The sequence below is a fragment of the Bolinopsis microptera genome, chromosome 9 (genome assembly GCF_026151205.1).
Source record: "Bolinopsis microptera isolate Bmic1 chromosome 9, MBARI_Bmic_1.0, whole genome shotgun sequence".
Taxonomy (NCBI): domain Eukaryota; kingdom Metazoa; phylum Ctenophora; class Tentaculata; order Lobata; family Bolinopsidae; genus Bolinopsis; species Bolinopsis microptera.
In genome coordinates this window covers 16,927,915-16,947,918 of record NC_087080.1, presented here as the reverse complement: position 1 = coordinate 16,947,918, position 20,004 = coordinate 16,927,915, and the positions used below count along the sequence as shown (strand labels likewise).

Here is a 20,004-nt window from a genome sequence, read left to right as displayed (position 1 = left end):
AAACATCTTAGAAAGCCGACGAAGCTCTACGTCAGATTTAAGAGGTATCAAACATCAAAGCTGATTAATTCTATCTAATTCATTCCCCCACGTACAATTAATAACATCAGGGTGTCTCTCAAATCATATTAATGTTCTTGGTCAATGCTTTAGAAAAAAGGTTTAAAATTCAAGCTCGCTTGGGCTGTAATATGTCGACAGCTCCAATTTGGTGAGGATAGGGGTAACATCCAGTTTGGGTGAAATGGAAAAGAGGCGTCCAAAAGTCGACCGTCCGACGTCCTCGCATCATTATCTACATGAAGTGATATATTATTTATGGTGTCCTTATCAATTCGTCCTTATCTCATTGCAATTCCAAATTGCCTATAATTCCGTGTCGCCCTCTCCTTTTGGAATAACGTCTCTGAAGCTCACTAGGTATTATCGCAGTTTATTTTTTAATTTCGCTCGGTCTCCGGACAGTTCAATAAATATAAATAGTGTTAAATTGTTCGTTAATATATCTTTAGTAGAACATCAAACCCAGCTTTACTGCTCCCTCTACAATGCTCAAGGTCAGTCACCCGCGCAGTGGGGGGGGGGGAGGGGGGGGCACCTTCTTTAGTTTGAAATATTGCGGGGGGGGGGGGGGATATTGTATCACTAGAACTTCTTCTTAGCTTTATATTTACTTAAAAACAACAAAAGCCAAAGGTTCAGCTACGTATTGGGTCGACTATCTAATAATATCAAGGTTCTTCTCCTCCCAGCACCGGAGACTTCTAATTCATTTAATGACACTAAAGATCCTTCGATCCTCATCCCAATTACCAAAATATATCAAAAAGTTCAAATTTGTGGGTTAGAAGATTGGATCGATTTACGGCACCTATCAGAAGTTGATAAGAAAGCAGAAACGTCAATTTTGAATTCCGATCCTATTGTGATTTGAATATTTGGGCTCAATTAATGAGGAGAATTTAACGTTGTCACAGCATCACGAGGCTCTTACGTAAATGGAGCGCATATCATGGGTCTCTGTCGGTACAATATTCTAGAAGAAAAGAAACACCAGAAATTATCCATGATTGCCAAAAAACCCTACCATTAGCACGGATTAGCTCACGGATTAGCTCAAAGTTCTGGCTTGTCATAAAATGTTTCCTGTTTCACTGCTAGACATATGCCAGCCGCTCGGCGATGGAGGAAATCGTGACCTGAATCGATTACAGATGATTGACAGACGATGAAAGCCCAATTATCTAGCTGATTTATACCGCTTTATTTTAGGGATCGTGCCACTATTCGGAGTATCAGTCCAGGATTTGCCGGTACAAGGTGAATATGGTAGCCTCTTTCCGCCTCTTTTGGAGATATTTATTTCATTTCGTTATCCTTGATCTTCTTTTGTAGCCATTTTTACCGAGCATGAGAAAACGTCCATTACTTTACGACACTGTCACGGACCAAGTATGGGACAAATTAATGTTACGGCTACAATTATACTGTTTTTGCACGCCTAGATTGGTACCCTGATTATCAAGCAAAGCACGCACCGTAGCCTCCATGTTTCCTACTTCACCGTACTAAACCAGCTTCATCACCCATCTACACTTAGAAGCGGACTTATCACTTAAAGTTTTATAACTAACAGCTTTATACTTGAGCATTTGTAATAAGCAGTTCTCTTCATGAATCATAAATGTAGTGTTCATATTCTATGTATATAAATAGATATTCTAGCTCAGACACCTGCTGCCCGGTCCAAACAAATTTTATTCCATACAAATCGAAATTTTCTAGAAATTCGGTTGAAATTCTATCGCTCAATATAATTGTAGATAAGGACGAGGTGGCCGAGTGGTTAAGGCGATGGACTGCTAATCCATTGGGCAATGCCCGCGTGGGTTCGAATCCCATCCTCGTCGAATTTTTTCGGCTGTGTGTGGTGTAATGGCTAATCCTTCCAACTACCAAGCAGACGATCCAAGCTCGATCCCAAGTGGGTTCAGATACAAGTCAGATATATAGTAGAAGTTACAGCGGAAATCGTTCAATTTTGACTCACCCAAACGTTACTTATTTTGCTATAAAGTTGTACACAATTATGTCTACTTTGTAGTTGCACATTATGCAGTGTGGCGCATAGAACTAAGGCTACCCAGGCAATCCCTTCTTGCTACATTGACATGGCTTTCGTAACCTCTTCTTTGTTTGTAGTTACACTAACTTTGTTCTCAGACGTGTGATTGCTCAAATAAAGGATTAAGCAACTCGAGACGATTTTTAACACCATTATTCAAAAAAAGTTATAAAAAGTTATAAATAGTTTTGAATAGTTATAAAAAGTGATTAAAATATCTTTAACGGCTTATGAAGTAACAAAATTCAGACTGCTACAAAATTTTATCAGACATATGAAAATTGAAAATTAAATTAACATTTATTAGTCCTTGCTGAGTGCTGAGATTTTGTAGGTTATAAAACTGTCAACATTTACTTAACGTTGATAGTTTTATAACCTAAAAGGTAAAAACCTTAAAAAATAAATAACCTTGATAAACTTTTTAAACATAAATAACCAAAATAAAACGGCCATTGATGCTGAGTCAGGCATCTAGTCACGTGACTAGATACGTGTCAGCATTTTTTGAATTTTTAAATAGAATACGCTCGTGCTGTACAGTAAAATAAATAGTAATAGTTAGGTAACCTATTTCTAGAATCACAGATTTGTAACTTTACCTTACTTGCGGAAATACTTTCCCTTTTCGCGCTGATCTTCATCTCATGTCACCCCAGTTACGTCATATTCAATTATCAACATTTACAGCATATAACGGTCAAAATTTACTTGTTACTACGATAAATTTAACGTCACAATAATTTGTGTACGGGTCCCTTACTTTTTGTAGCGGGAGAATGACCTGGACTCTAGCCCGCGGCCCATGAGGGGTCAGCACAAACCGTCTCACCTAATGACAATGTATACATCTATATTCTATATGAATACCACATTACAACACATTACAACACATTACAACCATTGCATGATTTTAAACTTAATTCAGTTAATATGTTATTAAAAGCTTTGCAGTTTACACAGATACTCATCATTTAACATGAATATTCATAAGGGGCCTTTCTGAAAGGTTTAAAACTACAAAATATCCGGCTCTCACGAATATTACACGAGATTATTCGGCCGATAAAAACCTAATTTTGTTTATTGTTTAACATGATTTGTTAAATGTTTACTTTTATGTCCTTACGTTACCCCTCCCCACGATTTGAGCCGTTTACAGACCTATCTATTTCAACTTTAATGATTCTACGGAATCCCAATAAGTATAAAGTAAAGGGGGCGTCTCACGATAATCACGCGATGTCTGATACGATTATACTTATTAAGAGAACCGCTAATTTGAAGGTAGAGAAATATTGGACTGTCTTCAGGGATCCTTCCCTGGACACCACAATCCATATAATCCTGTCTGCATAATGTACGTAATGCTTTGCAAGATGTTTACTCAGAGCGTGGTTTCGCTTGATGGTGTTACCTTGGGCTCGTGCTCGTGACTCTCATCATTGATCTATCTGACTGACTGGTGTACTTCTTGTTTGATTGAGTTCTTCAGTCGGTATTCTACAGATACGAACCGAGTGCTTCTTCAGTCGGTATACTGCACATACGAACCGAGTGCTTCTTGAGTCGGTATTCTGCACATACGAACCGAGTGCATCTTCAGTCGGTATTCTGCACATACGAGTGCTAGATACCAGTTTTATAGACCTGATTCCCTGCCTCAGACCTGATAACTGTTTTAAAGAGCTCAGTAATATTACTAAACTCACTACCCATTGAGCACCGCCCCCTCTACTTTTTAACACTGTATCCCAGAGCAATGGACCATGTCCTGGTAGGCAGGTTCTTGTGGGGGATGATGCGGTTATCACGGTCTACCCAAAGCAGCTGCAATCAACGTCATCACCCCTACCCGATTATAATAAGAGCGCTCAAAATATTTTGTGATTTATTGATTCCTGCGTGTTTATATTACAGCTCTGATCGTATTAAGACCGTGTAATAACTCCTGGAATAGTCTCGTCTAAACCTGACCTCATGAGGTGAGCGTGGGAAAGAAGTATTACTGCTCTTACACTCTTAGAAACTCTTATCTTCACTAAGATTTCTTACACTCTTACACTCTTAGAAACTCTTATCTTCACTAAGATTTCTTTTGTGGGTGTCTCAAAAATGTACTTGAAAGGAGAATTAAGAGGCCCACTAGACCCACATAATCTTAGACTTTTGCAACTTCAGCTGAATTAACAGTTAGCTTCGTAGCACTTTTTTCCTGATTCTTTGAATATTTTATTCTAACCTGATTAATAGTGCCGTAGTAATAATTCTTTCTGCAACCATTATGAGGTAGTCACCGATTCCATCATGCCTCCCCTGCCCATAATAAAAAACGTGCCACGTAGGTTACAAGTAAAACTATTCATTCAGAGTTCCTAATCTAGTTTAACATTTCCATCAGGCTCAATGAAATTTGGACACGAATCTGTGATCATAAGTTAAGTTGTACACTATTGCAGTTATTTGATACTCAGTGATCACATCTACATTTGACCAATCGTTGCTGATTAAAGTTCATACCTGCTTGCAGTTCCAAGATTTGTTTGTATAGTACATGATCCATCTGAGATGGAAGTTTGACAGCGAGATATAAAAACGACACTTTAAATTCACTGATTACTGATTACTGCCGTACCCAATTCTGCCGCTATTCAATCATTCAGTGCCAAACTGACTAGTGAGCTTTTTATTAGCTGGTGACGTGAATCAATAACTCAAGTACTGCGATGTAATTGTATGAAACCCCTTGATCGTGATCCTGTCAACCTGTCATACTTTAACAGCAACTGATCTTAAGGGATGGGACTGATCCCTTTCATTTGCTCCGATATTTAGTGTTTAGAGTATTTGTCAGCTTGTTTTGTTTTGTTCTTTTAATGCAAAAACTTCATGAGTTTTACTAAAGTATTATGTATTCCAAGCTTGTCAGATTTGTTTTTGTGTCAGTACTAACAAGCTTTTTAGTACTGACAAGCCTGGACGCCATGATTCTACGACAACTGTGTTATTTATTGGTGTCATTTTAATGTTTTTATATTTGCTACACACTCTTATCAGAACAGAATCTGCGAATATGCCATTGAACTGCATGGCGCGATTGAACTTAAAATTTTGTAGCAGAAAGTCTGAAACTTTAAACATTTAACATTTATGTTATTGACTTATTAACTTATAGTCCGTACAGTACGCCTTTGAGTTCATGAATAGCTGAATAAAGTCACACACTTTATCACACTTTTAATAATAACCAGTATTCTTTAAATTCAGGGTCACGTACTTTATCGTCGGATTGCCAGATTTCTTTTTATTCTTGCTTTACTTTTTTAGCAAATTTCAAGACTACTAAATTAAGTTAACACATCTCACTCTACGCCTTTGTCCTCTTGTATCATATGCTATTCTAGCCTACAAGCCTACAGAACCACTAATGTTCAGTTAGTTGTATAGAACCCGTCCCCGTATCGGAAAATGGTCCAGTTCTATTCTGAGTGTAAATACGGGTAGTAGTATAGTACATGCAATTACTAATGTTCTACAACATACTCTTTGCTGACTGGTGTGTTTGAGTTTGTGGGTTTGATGAGCCCCCCCCCCCCCCCCCCCCCCCCCCCCATTGTGGCGTCACACTCGCAGCAGACCTGAGACTGGGAATTGTAGTATTAAATAATGGTCATTAATTGAATAGGTGTCAGAATGTCCCGGGTCCTGAAGGTATCTAGGTTGCATGTTAGAAATAACAACATGATATTGAGGTTACCCTTAAAAACGTTAATAGTCACACGCAATAACCTTCTTATTTTACATCATCTTATCCTATTAAATGTTTAATGAGCTGTTTAAAGCAATTTATGGGTGGGTATCTTATTTTATATACCAAGACACAGTTATTACCGTGATTTACTAACAGTAACAGTTAGTACCACAAAAGCCGCGAAGGGGGTGGGTGGGTCTTTTGACAAAATTTCAAAATTACACTTAGTCGACGTCACGTACAGAACTTAGTACCTCATCCCCCCCCCCCCCCCCCCCCCCCCCCCGTACTAACAAATGTATCATGAGATGTTGTGTCCTTTATTTTATTACAAACCTTTCTAATGTTAAACACTTAAACAGTAGCAGCGCATCATGGCTTTATAATTCATTGCATAGTTATTCATTGAATTGGTGTTCATTGAATTATTTTTCGTTGGCTCACCCCGCCTTATAAGTTGAATGCTAAGATGGATATCATGTAGGACTAGGTAGGGTAACAGTTGGTAATAAGTTGGGACCGATCGAACCGAACATTTTACGCCGAACATGAACTTTGTGACTGATTAGTGACTGATTAGAAAATTAATATTATTTCGCTGTTCAAATAATTCAACAACATATTGTAACCTTAAAATAGGGTTTCTAAAGGTAGGAACGTGGCGGATAATTTAAGCTATTTTAAGTTGTAATTAACACAGAGTAGCACTCCGCATATCTTTAGAAAGCATCACATACTGTTATAAATTCTTATTTATATGGGTTGTTATCTTAGCCATCTTAAAAACAACTTCATTTTTGCATTGATTGTTTGAAAATCAAGAATTTTGTGTTTGTTAAAATTTTCCCCCTCGTTTCTTTTCTCAATTTTCACGTTATACACAGTGAGGAAGCTTATGTGACCCTATACATTTAGCACAGAAGTTAATGTAGGTTATTATTTGCGATTACCATCGTATAATTATAAGTGGGAACTTTAAATTAGATTGTACAACACTCGACCAAGTGAGTGGCCAGGTCACTTATCTTTCATGAGGTAAAGATTGTAAAATCGCAGCATTTCCGACTTTCTTTAATTCTTTTTCTTTGGTCCCCCAAAAGAAAAATAGACAAAAATTATTCTTTCGTTGTCTGTCCCGCATTTTTGTGGTCGACAAATCTGTTTCTTGCATTCTTGTGTATTCAATATGACCGGTACGCTACTATCTAATATCTATTGCTTCTGCTATATTAGCAAAGGGTGCGACCTATTCAAAATTACAATTCTATATTTGTGAAAAGTGAGATACCAATTCAACTTTTCGGTTTGTTTATTTCTCTGAATTGTCTGACAGCAACATTTGGACAGTTCTCATTGTAACAGTGTTGTACCTGGAGACGTACGTGACGTGCTATAAAATTATCACCATTCGCAAGAATTTGCAAGAAGTATCTTTCGTGAACTGAGCTACTTAAGTTTCAACCTAACAATTATCATAATTAAATTCTAAAACAATAGATGCTTCCTTTGAAGTGTGTTTGAGAGAATGTTGTGAACTGTTCCTTTTCTCTACTTAAGGAAACGCCTACGTTAACTGGAAGCAGTCCGGTTCTCGAGCCGACCTCTGTGTTGTACATGACTTCTCTTGAATCTGTACAAAAGGTGCACCAAATTTGACGGGTCTGCTTGAAGGCCGGAGACAAGTTGTAATTGCACCACGGTTGTAGTTTCTAGTTTGTTCTTACAATCCACACGCTGCTATATGTCGGTAAAGAAGCTTTAGCTTTGAGCTTTTTATAGAAATAAAAGTAGTGACTTCAAAAATCGGCGTTGATTTTAGCTTATTCTAGGAATCTTTTGCCGGAACGGAAACCATTCTTACAAGAGCTTGCTGTGGTATTCATGGTAATCGCACTATATAGTGACAACACTATATATTGGCAAGCTCTTTATAATGACAGCTGATCTTTGTCACCATATAGTGTGCAAAACGCACTATATAGCTTGTCCTTCATTGAGCTTTATATATGGACACGTTCATTTGAGTTTGAGGATATTGGTAAATATAAGGCACAGTGTAGTTGACTTTGTCACACTATGAAATTACACAAACCCTTGATGGTTAGGATAATCGTCTCATCCTCTAGGCTAACTTTGTCACATAACGATATCTTAATCAGGTGATATTCATGGTGAAGTTGTCATTTACTTTGTCTCTGCTAATGATAGGATGATGGTGAAGTTTTCATTTACTTTGTCTCTGCTAATGATAGGATGATGGTGAAGTTGTCATTTACTTTGTCTCTGCTAATGATAGGATGATGGTGAAGTTGTCATTTACTTTGTCTCTGCTAATGATAGGATGATGGTGAAGTTGTCATTTACTTTGTCTCTGCTAATGATAGGATGATGGTGAAGTTGTCATTTACTTTGTCTCTGCTAATGATAGGATGATGGTGAAGTTGTCATTTACTTTGTCTCTGCTAATGATAGGATGATGGTGAAGTTGTCATTTACTTTGTCTCTGCTAATGATAGGATGATGGTGAAGTTGTCATTTACTTTGTCTCTGCTAATGATAGTATGATGGTGAAGTTGTCATTTACTTTGTCTCTGCTAATGATAGGATGATGGTGAAGTTGTCATTTACTTTGTCTCTGCTAATGATAGGATGATGGTGAAGTTGTCATTTACTTTGTCTCTGCTAATGGTAGGATGATGGTGAAGTTGTCATTTACTTTGTCTCTGCTAATGATAGGATGATGGTGAAGTTGTCATTTACTTTGTCTCTGCTAATGATAGGATGATGGTGAAGTTGTCATTTACTTTGTCTCTGCTAATGATAGGATGATGGTGAAGTTGTCATTTACTTTGTCTCTGCTAATGATAGGATGATGGTGAAGTTGTCATTTACTTTGTCTCTGCTAATGATAGGATGATGTCTAATGACAAGTTAGTGCGCCTCACACAGCTCATGACTGGTAATCTTATCAACTGTAGTTCTACCATTACCTCTCACATATTACCTTAAATCTATGACGTAATAATCCTTAGTTTATAGTATTATCTAGATGAAAGTAAAATATAATTCAACTAACATTGATCGTTGTTATAGGGATTAAACAGGCGGTACTACCTTGCTTTTCACCCCTGATTTTATTATTGATTTATAATACCAGTATCTGACAGTCTGGTAGGCTGGCTGGTATGCAGCCTGGTATGTAGGCTGAGGGCTCCCTAGTATGCTGGCTCCCATTGAAAGATTGAAGATAATGAAATCCTGACAACGACTGCAATGATCACTCATCACTGCAATGATCACTTTCTGTCTTGCTCAGCAGGATTTATTTCACGCATGCTGATCTGCAGAACCCTATGAACTAACTGCCTAACAATAGACTAAACAAATTCTAAATTCAGCGTATCAAGTTAATAATTAACAAATGCCCTGGAGGGAGGAAATGTGCTAACCTCATTCAAGACGAACTACTTCTATTTCCTGATAATACGATTTTAAGCTAAGCACCCCCTGAGAAATCCCATGGTCACAAATTCAGCTGTCATTTTCATCTCGTCCCGTACGAGGCCCCTCTGGAAGTGACGTAGAAACCTCAATATCGAAGCAAGTATAGTTATTTTCTATTTGATCCTCGCGTTACAACTGGCGGTATGGATTGATTTAATTTGTCATACCCTTTTCCTTTAGGAGCGCATCTCGGTGAAATCATGCTTTTTTCGGAGACCTTATCCAATATCCATGTAGCAAATCTAATTTACTAACGAAAATATGTTGTTCCTTGAAGAGTGAGCCAGTCATAGCTACACTCAGGACGTGAGAATGTCCAACTTTCCCACAGCCCCTTTATGAGCATATGTCAGCCTGTCCTCCTCTCAGAATTAACATTTTTATGCTCTTTTAAAATTGTTTGTTTCTGAAAGTTTCTCGGACAAAACTAAACTTTTGTGCAAGGAGTTATTTTTAGATGAGATTGGTCAATGCTCCTATTCTGTGTCCTATTCTATGTACTATTCCGTGCCCCTCACGCCCACAACACGGCAACAAGAGTGCGCGTTCCCTACCTCACTGACTACGAGTGTAATGACGATATCTGGGCGCCCTTTTAGGCTTACTCACTTAGATATCACGTACTATATCAGCTCAACGGCACTAATCAGCGGCACTGACTACTACTTGAAACTACATATATTTGTTACGCTGTTCGTTGTGTGAAGATGACCGGAAAAGTTCATTTTGTTCAGTCCGTATTTATGCTCGAATCTATTCGCTATTATCATATGTTTGGAGGCATAAAAGTATCGAAATTTATAGTTCAATTTGATGTGATTGCAACCAAAAAAGGGTGAAACAATTGTAATTTAGAGGTTGCTCGAAAGTTTCATTTTTCCGTTTCTCCTAAATCAGATTTTTTAATTTTTTAATTTCTGACACTGTTCTTGAATTTAACCCTAGCTTAATTTTCTTATTCTAATTTAATTTTTCTTACTCTGGTACTATATACTATACCTCAGCACTTAAAGCTAGCTTGTGAAACACCAAACTGCGGAGTTAAACATTAATAAAATCAGTCATGAAGATCACGGAGGTAATGCTATTGTTCTATATAGACCTCTATTATATAGAGTTATATTATATAAAACTCCCAGTGATAATAGTTATATCTGTTTACATTAACAATAATAATTACCGTAATTAAACTGTCACACCCTCTTATCTGACCCTTTGTCACATCCCCACATTACCACAAGGTGTCTCACAGCAAATTGCACAGCAAAAGATCGAGAGGGACCAGAAATTGTCTGACCTGAGACCAGCCTATTGTAGTGGTGGTTAGATGGTATTAGTCAGTACTACCAGGGCCTTTTACACCAATGTTTGTCTAAGTCATGCAAGGGATTTAAGGAGAGCTTATTACTTCGAATCTATTCGAATCTTGAATTAATGGTTTATCGGGAATTTTATTGGACAAAACGTTTATACTGGTCCCTCAAGGTATGAGATTTAGGATCTATGCTGTGTAATTGTTCATCTGATAGTGATCATTTTCTTCAAAGTTTTCTACAGTAAAACCCAAACGATACTGTGTAAAAAATCCATCAAGTTTTATTTTTTCTGCACTTTATTCAAATTAGGTGCGGAAAAATTTGCGTAAAATGTCCAATTGATTAATGCACGGGTATTAATATGATCATTAATATGATATTATTTTATCATACCTGTCTGTTGCCCAGTCATGCATGTGGTCTTTAGAATTAACTGAACAAAGTTAAAGAATCTGGATGTAATAAAATGTAGTCATAATTATAAAATTTAGTCATAAAATGTAGTCATAATTATTGTTTCCGCGAGAGTAAAACAACTGTATTTGAGATGAGCTTCTTGGGTTTAACATTTATGCATTTCAGATGAGTTGGGTTCGTGATTTTCGCGAGTTTGCAAACGATACAAGCGCCCATGGCGTGAAGTACATATTCGAGGGTCCCTATAAGGTAAAAATTATTTTATTTATTTAACGTTAGTTCATTACGTTATAACTAAACTAACTATATCGCATTATAAATATTATGATTTCACTGGTAGACGATTACCTAGAGATGAGTGTTATTATTATTCGTCTCTAAACGACAAACCGTTCGCGGCACCGGGCCGTTTATTTTGCAACAAAGACGGATCAGCGTGTTTTCAGAACAATCATTACGTTCCAGTCACCCCCTCAATAAAGCATTTTTAAAACAATCTAGTCTTACGCCTAATTGACCGGAAGAGCTGGATCAGACCGGGGTGACTTAAGTCTTAAAGTATTATCTCATATGCTGTCTCGTCTCGTTTTATTTTTCCAAACCCAGCTGGCACTTAAGCGTATCATTTTGACTCATGTCACTTTTTACACCATCCTCCACCATTCACTCTGATTTCACCGGCAACCTTCCCCAGAGGTAGGCAGAGCATCTCAATGCTATCCTCTCGTGGGCTATCTTGGCCCAGCCTCTCTTAAAAACATTTTTTTAAAAACAACTCTAGTCTTGAAAATTTAGACTTAAAATATACGTTATAATAAGTAGTAACTATTTAAAATATACGTTATAATAAGTAGTAACTACTAACTCTACTACTCTTTCAGCTGGTGAAGTTGCTGTTTCTGGTAACTTGGTTAGGATTATCTATCTACGCGTGTAATGTCATTATTACATCTGTAATAACCTACGTGCAGAAGCCTACAAGTTAGTGTTACATTGTTATAGTGTTACATTGTTAGTGTTACACTGTCAGACGTCAGTGTTACACCGTTAGTGTTACACTGTTAGTGTTACACTTTTAGTGTTACACTGTTAGTGTTACACTGTTAGTGTTACACCGTTAGTGTTACACTGTTAGCGTTACACCGTTAGTGTTACACTGTTAGTGTTACACTGTTAGCGTTACGCTGTTAGTGTTACGCTGTTAGTGTTACGCTGTTAGTGTTACGCTGTTAGTGTTACACCGTTAGTGTTACACTGTAAGTGTTACACTGTTAGTGTTACACTGTTAGTGTTACACTGTTAGTGTTACACTGTTAGTGTTACACCGTTAGTGTTACACTGTTAGCGTTACACCGTTAGTGTTACACTGTTAGTGTTACACTGTTAGCGTTAAACTGTTAGTGTTACACTGTTAGTGTTACACTGTTAGCGTTACGCTGTTAGTGTTACGCTGTTAGTGTTACGCTGTTAGTGTTACGCTGTTAGTGTTACACTGTTAGTGTCACACTGTTAGTGTCACATTGTTAGTGTTACACTGTTAGTGTTACACTGTTAGTGTTACACCGTTAGTGTTACACTGTTAGTGTTACACTGTTAGCGTTAAACTGTTAGTGTTACACTGTTAGTGTTACACTGTCAGTGTTACACCGTTAGTGTTACACTGTTAGTGTTACGTTGTTAGTGTTACACTGTTAGCGTTACACTGTTAGCGTTACACTGTTAGTGTTACACTGTTAGTGTTACACTGTCAGTGTTACACCGTTAGTGTTACACTGTTAGTGTTACGTTGTTAGTGTTACACTGTTAGCGTTACACTGTTAGCGTTACACTGTTAGTGTTACACAATTAAACAATTTAATACCGCGAACAGTGGTTCAGTGCTTTCGACTAAATTTTCAATTGTGTTTGAGGCATTCCTGTGAGCTTCAAAGGTGACGTTTAAAATATGATAGTGTTCAGAAGTAACGCACAAACCTATATACTTGGAAAAATTTTAGATGTTATAACTTGTATTGAACAAACATGAATATTAATTAACGTGCAGGTACCAAGTTTGAAGTGCTGCAAGACAGCGGAATGACGGATAAACCCGAGAGTATTAAATTCCCTACCATCAGTGTCTGTTCCATGAACAAGGTTATTATTAAGTATTTAACTTATAAAAGCAATGTTTTTGTAATATATCCGAAATTTATTTTGTTTTTGGAATACGATACCTCAATCTATTGATATTTCTTTTTCCAGGTCAAAAAATCTTTCCTTGATTCTGAGGAAAACATACTGCTGAAGGAGTATTACGAGGTTTTAGATCAGTATGATGTGGCTAAGGCCGAAGAACTGGCAGCAAGGTTCGAGGACCCTGAAGATGATATGTACCAGATAAAGGATGTACTTTATGAGGACCTCATTGAGCAGGGAGGCCCCAATAAGGACAGACTGTTGAAGTGCCAGCAGAGAGGACAATATTGTAATACTCTTAAGGCTTTCGAAAACAACGTCGACAGAATTTCAGTTATGGTACGTTACATTTCAAATTTCTTTATTGCTACCTCGTTTAAAACAACCGCCAACTTTAAGTGACGATATTCTTCAACGATTAGGGAAGTCGATTCTGTTTCAGTGTTTCTTTTTGTCAGGAAAACTCGATGACAGGACGATGCTGGAGGGTAAACCCCGATGGTGAGCTCCAGGGAAAAATGGGAGATTACGGGTCTCTGAAACTTATGTTCTGGGCTGATGTCCAGGATTACTCGTGAGTTTTACTGTTAATTACCTTAATTAATTACTCTAAGTACCATTTAAAGTTTGTTGCAGTTAAATGTGTACTATTACTTAGTGTCTAATAGTTGCAACATATATAAAGTGCTGTGGGTGCGGAATCGTACTATTGATCTATCACCACACTTGTTTGCACCATCGGCCGTTATATTCGTTCTATAAGATTTTTGTTCTTCAATTTGGTATCGCTGTGTAAAATGAGATATGCCCATAACTGTGGTTCAGTTAGGGTCACACGTTTTTCATGACATAACATTAAAAACATCGGAAAGTAGAATTAATTTTAAAGTTATGATATTAAATATTCTATTTGGCTCATTACCAGCTCGACTAGCAATCTTGCCCATATAATTGTAAAAACCATCTATTAGGGTAAATACAGGTTTACACACCTCGAATTGCCTGGGAACTTAGTTAAAGACACTATTTAAGACACCTTGAAAGTTAGTTGTTGTGTACAGGAGTCTTGAAAGAAAACGAAGGTTATTTTACTTCATTTTTAGACATATAACCGTTATGGACCTTTTGTAACTGAAGCGAGAATAATTTCACCTTATTACAGGACCCGAAGTGCAGATACGGAGAACCAAGGGTTTGTAGTCGCATTCCATGACAACGGTACTTACGGTTCATCAATGGCATCTGGTTTTCTTATGAGTCCCGGCACGTACTACAAGGCTGATCTTAGACGTAAAGCGGTATTAATAATTTAACATACGCTTTTAAATTACTAAAATTAACATATTTTCTTATTTTCTTCAACACTTTAATTTTTCTTTGCAAACTCGTTGTGACATGTTTAATGAATTGCTTGTTTCAGGAAATCAGGAGAAAGGATAAGATTGAAAGTTGTGATGTTTCTCTTGTTGCAAACACTTACGGATCGTACAACGAGGGTTCGTGTGCTCTCGAGTGCAAAGACAAGTAAATCATTTTAAAATTAATTAACATTTGTACATATTTTTTTCTGAATTTTTCTTCTTCGATAAGAATATATTAAGAATAATCTTCATCCTTGTTTTTTCGCCTTATTATTCTCAATTCAGTGATTGGTTCTTTTATCTTTTCAACTTGAGATTATTATCTTAAATTCAGGGCTATCCATGAAGCGTGTGGTTGCGTGAACGTGGTCCCTCCCCTGAACAACGGAAAGTACAGGTCCTGTAACCTGGAGGAGTGGGTGAAATGCGGTCTCAAAGCCTACAGGAGCTGGTGTAAGTATTTAGTTACCCAGCGTTGCCTGGTTACCAAAGCCTATAGGAGCTGGTGTAAGTATTTAGTTACCTAGCGTTGCCTGGTTTCCAACCAGATAATGATGCGGACATCGTGACTCTATTAGAATGTATATATAAACTAGACTAAAACTATGTTTGCCTATAACACTAACCATTACAGATGACGACTACACAAACCCTGACTTGTCCACTAAGATCTGTCCTTGTTCTACCGCCTGTGAAGAGATCCGATACGAAGCTCAGGTAATTCTACCCTCAGCCTACAAACATGTTTTGGCTTTTTGACATAAACATTGGCCCTACTCTTTTAACCTTTCGGTCATGATCGTTTTCTCGAACGAAAGTGTTTATGTTCGTTTATCACCAAACATTGTACATCCTCCGTATTTTAATTAATAAACATTTCCTGAACTAGATAAGCAGTTCCTCAGTGTCCCCTGCCTTCGCTGCAGGCATCTTCCCTGGTGTCCAACCTATCATCTCTCTTCCCCAATACGGATACTCAAAACCTGAATTTGACATTCTTTACAATTCCACTGATGACATTTTGTGAGTATTTTTTAATCCAGTATTGTCACACTTTCTTTTTCCCTAAAGAATCAAAATGATGATGATTTTTTTCTTGTCTACCATTACCAACTCAAAAGTATGATAAACATTGCTAATAAACCTGCAGGAAGAACGTAATGGTGCTCGAGGTACTCTTCACCAGTATGCGAACATCTGAAATCAGGGAAATTATCAACTACGACATGGGAAATCTTCTCGGTAAACCACTTATTTAATATCTTTATTATTTTAAAAGGATGCAGTGATAATTTCCCACATATGCCAGAAATACTCTTTATAACAGGTAATTTAACCAAGTTAGGAGTAACACACTCCTCTCACAGGTGACATTGGTGGTGTTCTGGGGCTCTTCCTGGGTGCTAGTTTGTTCACAATCCTCGAATTCATCCAGTTTGTCGTGTTCAGCATCATGAAGTACTGCTTCAATATTGGCGGGCCCAAACACTCCGCACTCAATGGAGAGAAGGAGGCAATCTAACAGCTGATTCCTACCAAGAATGTGAACTGTTCATAATCATAGATATAATCGTGCCAGCATGAAGCGAACTTTCACTTAAATCTCAAGAGCTTTTCTCACGAGACTGTAGCGAACTAGTGACTGTAACTAGTGACTAGTAGCGAACTAATGGTAATCCCTAGTTAAATGGCAGTTTTATTCTGTAACGATTTTATTAACAACATTTCGGGCTATTAAGTTACATATCCTTAGTCAAAGTTACTTTAGGTTATCAACTGCCATTTAGCATTCTCAACAAATAACCTGATCCGTAGGGATTGCAAAAGACGACATTAATTTTAAATATTAATAACACACAGATGACAATAATTACCCTTCCTTGTTGTTGTCTTTTCAGATTTTTAAGGAGTTGAAAAGAATTTTGTAGCAATAAGATGTGATGAAATTTTAGTTTATATAACAGCATGTTTTTTGCATGATTCAACTGGCCTCTCGTAATTTATTGGACTATATTTTAACGTTTTATTCATAGAGTTCTCGATACTTGCTCGCCCTTTAGTTATTATATGTTATGACTCCATAGAAATATAGGTAAACGTGTATTTGGTTAAATATTCTGACAGAAGGACAGCTTTTAAATATCGATCAAGTCTGTTGCTCTTCAACCGTGTTATTCACTTGGTTCGAGAATCAGATTTGAATTGTTTAGAAGAGCTGCGTCTAAATGATTTTTTTCCTGGAGCTGAAAATACCAGAAAAAATAATCAGAGTATGGATCTTCAATTGGCATCCGATCAAATTATTGAGCACTTTCTACACGTTGAAATTATTTTTAGTTTTGTAAATGTAAAAGTATATTTTATCTTAATATTGATCCCACATAATTGTGCGTAGTCATTGAATCACTAAATTTAATAATATACACAATTTCAATGAACCCTTCACAATTTAAGTTTGGAGGAATTATAGGTAACACGACATCTGTCCGACAGCGACATCTGTCCGACAGCACTATTTTCTTGTGTTTGAAGTGATATCTCAAATTTTGCACATAGAAATTCACCCAAACGGAATTATACCATCAGTATCACTATCATTCTTGCTCCGCATCGAACCCTTCGCAGTTCGTTGCTCTGTGAAGCAGAACAACGATCTCAAAGGGTTGACATCGTCAATCAAAACTGAGTCAAATTATTAAATCAGCAACACACTTTCAGATAATCCCAAAACCCCACTTTCCCTTGTTCATTGTATTTGTTCTATAGGCTTTAAAATATTCGTTACAGCGGACCTTAACAGTTAACATGTTTGTAAATGTGTCCCTTTTTTGCTGATCTTTCATTTGCTAATGCTTAATTTTCCGGAATTATAGCTTCCAGTACCTCAGTCTTGTCTCGTTGCTCGTGCATTTGTGTAGTTGTGCCATCCACGGCGATTTCACTAATTGGTAACAAATAACAGTACAATTAAAAATGTTCTGCCAAAACAGGATGAAGATTAATCACTCTGCACTCGACTGTCACGTGATTTCTTCATATAAAACCTAATAAACTGCTCCCGATAAACGAGGAGTAAGGAACGATATATCTGTTTTAAACGAGATATGTGAAGGTGATATAGTGACAACTCCCGATGAACGAGGAATTAACACTAAAAGCTAAATGTACTGCTCCCGATGAACGAGGAGTTAAATAAACGCAACTGTATAAAATGAGCTCCGGATGCACCTGTCTAAAACAAGATACAAACTTAATATTTAAACTCCCGGTAAACGAGGAATTAACACTAAAGCTAAAATGTACTGCTCCCGATGAACGAGGAGTTAAATAAACGCAACTGTATAAAACGAGCTACGGATGCACCTGTCTAAAACAAGATACAAACTTAATATTTAAACTCCCGGTAAACGAGGAGATGGGGACTCAGCAACTCGCGGTAGTGGCTGCACGTAGATCTGACAGTGAACTCCGGTGAGCTGCGATCTGGTGACTCAGTCTGTTTAAAAACCAGAAAGGTGGAAGACTGCCGGAGTCTGTATTTTAAACAAGACTTAAATTTAGTGTACTGTACCAAATAAAACGCTCTCGTATAACGGTCGAAAACTTTATAACTCAAAACCCGACGAATGCTCGGTTACATTTACAGAAGTGGCTATCTCCCAAAATCTCTCCTTCATCTCTTAAAAAAGGGCTCGTAAAAATTTGATAAATAAACAAACGGCCGAACGAACGGTCGAAAACTTTATAACTCAAAACCCGACGAATGCTCGGTTACATTTACAGAAGTGGCTATCTCCCAAAATCTCTCCCTCATCTCTTAAAAAAGGGCTCGTAAAAATTTGATAAATAAACAAACGGCCGAACGAACTAAAGATAAGAAAGTAAATGTACGAATATGAAATAGAAACGTGAGATAACCTTAAAATAAAAGTGGCAAAAAAACGATGAATTAAAATATTAAAATGTGAAATAAAACCTATACTGAGGACTACAAAACTACACCATACTCCCCGGGACAATTTGATCGATTTGATCCTCGCCTATAAATGAGGCGTAGATCAAATTGACTAAAACTTTTAAAAACTCCATTACAATACGATCAATAATAAATATCCAATAAAATTTAAAAAATATAAATATCAAAATACCAATGAAATACCATATCATTATCTGTCCCCTTATCAAAAGAAATAAGCTCGATCGATTCGATCCGAATTGACTAAATCCCCACTGCAATACAATCAATAATAAATATCCAATAAAATTTTAAAAATATAAATATCAAAATACCAATGAAATACCATATCATTATCTGTCCCCTTATCAAAACAAATAAACTCGATCGATTGGATCCGAATTGACTAAATCCCCACTACAATACAATCAATAATAGATATCCAATAAAATTTAAAAATATAAATATTAAAATACCAATGAAATACCATATCATTATCTGTCCCTTTATCAAAACAAATAAATAAAATGGCACTCTGTATCAAACAAGAGGCACTCCCATGATGATGGCGCTCTGTATCAAACAAGAGGCACTCCCAAGATGATGGCACTCTGTATCAAACAAGAGGTACTCCCATGATGATGGCACTCTGTATAAAACAAGAGGCACTCCCATGATGATGGCACTCTGTATAAAACAAGAGGCACTCCAAACGATGACGGCACTCTGTATCAAACAAGAGGCACTCCACAGATGATTACTCCCGCCTCTTCCTCAGGTCCACCAGCCTCCTTACCAGTCACAGGCATCCTAGTAATTCATCCATGCTATTGCTAATCTTCTCTAACCCTTTCTGGAACCCAACACCCCGCACCACATCCCCCTGCATCCCCTTTACCAGGTACTTAAAGCCCCCCTTAAGTATCTGAAAACTCCCAGGCTTCCTGTTAGCCTCCAGCTTGCCAGCATCCCTAAGCTCCTCCAAACCCGTGAACACCTTCCTAATGAACAAATCCTTCAGCTCCTGTGCTTCCTTTTCTATTACCCCCAGATTTCCCTAGCCTCCTCCGTGGTCCTGGCCTCCTCCATCCTCTTCAAAATATCATCCGTGAAGCTCTTCCATCTATCCTCCAAAGCCCTGGTCGTCCCCTCTCTTTCCACTACATCCCAACGCATCCAGGGTACGATCCTCCTTTCGGCACCCTGGGGCCCCCATTCACCCCTCTCTACCCTCCTAGTGTCCTCCTTTGAAAAGTACCTGGGCGGGGGAGGCGGCGGCGTTCTGGATCTTGATCTTGATGGTGGTAGCGGGGGTGGTGACTCCATTCTCACCGTTCTTTCCTGGGAGCGTGGTACCACGACCACGCTCCTCATCCTCTCCTCTGCTGTCCTCCTTG

At 37.7% G+C, this 20,004-nt stretch overlaps 1 protein-coding gene and 1 non-coding gene across 3 annotated transcripts in view; both read left to right on the top strand.

The window, feature by feature from the left end:
* LOC134820397 (acid-sensing ion channel 5-like) overlaps positions 1-17,037 on the top strand; it is an 80,062-nt gene extending 63,025 nt beyond the window's left edge. The window contains exons 2-14 of one of the 2 annotated variants that reach the window (XM_063830767.1): positions 10,385-10,458; positions 11,279-11,362; positions 11,995-12,094; positions 13,158-13,249; positions 13,358-13,630; positions 13,750-13,865; positions 14,454-14,589; positions 14,712-14,815; positions 14,987-15,105; positions 15,287-15,369; positions 15,542-15,675; positions 15,803-15,894; positions 16,020-17,037. In XM_063830767.1, coding sequence (XP_063686837.1) covers positions 10,444-10,458; positions 11,279-11,362; positions 11,995-12,094; positions 13,158-13,249; positions 13,358-13,630; positions 13,750-13,865; positions 14,454-14,589; positions 14,712-14,815; positions 14,987-15,105; positions 15,287-15,369; positions 15,542-15,675; positions 15,803-15,894; positions 16,020-16,174 — 1,503 coding nt within the window. In that variant the 5' untranslated portion in view covers positions 10,385-10,443 and the 3' untranslated portion in view covers positions 16,175-17,037. The remainder of the gene's footprint in view (positions 1-10,384; positions 10,459-11,278; positions 11,363-11,994; positions 12,095-13,157; positions 13,250-13,357; positions 13,631-13,749; positions 13,866-14,453; positions 14,590-14,711; positions 14,816-14,986; positions 15,106-15,286; positions 15,370-15,541; positions 15,676-15,802; positions 15,895-16,019) is intronic. The other variant, XM_063830768.1, reaches the window with a different exon arrangement.
* Trnas-gcu (transfer RNA serine (anticodon GCU)) lies at positions 1,829-1,910 on the top strand. The gene has a single exon. It is a non-coding gene; the product is annotated as a tRNA-Ser (tRNA).
* Positions 17,038-20,004: the final 2,967 nt, after the last annotated feature.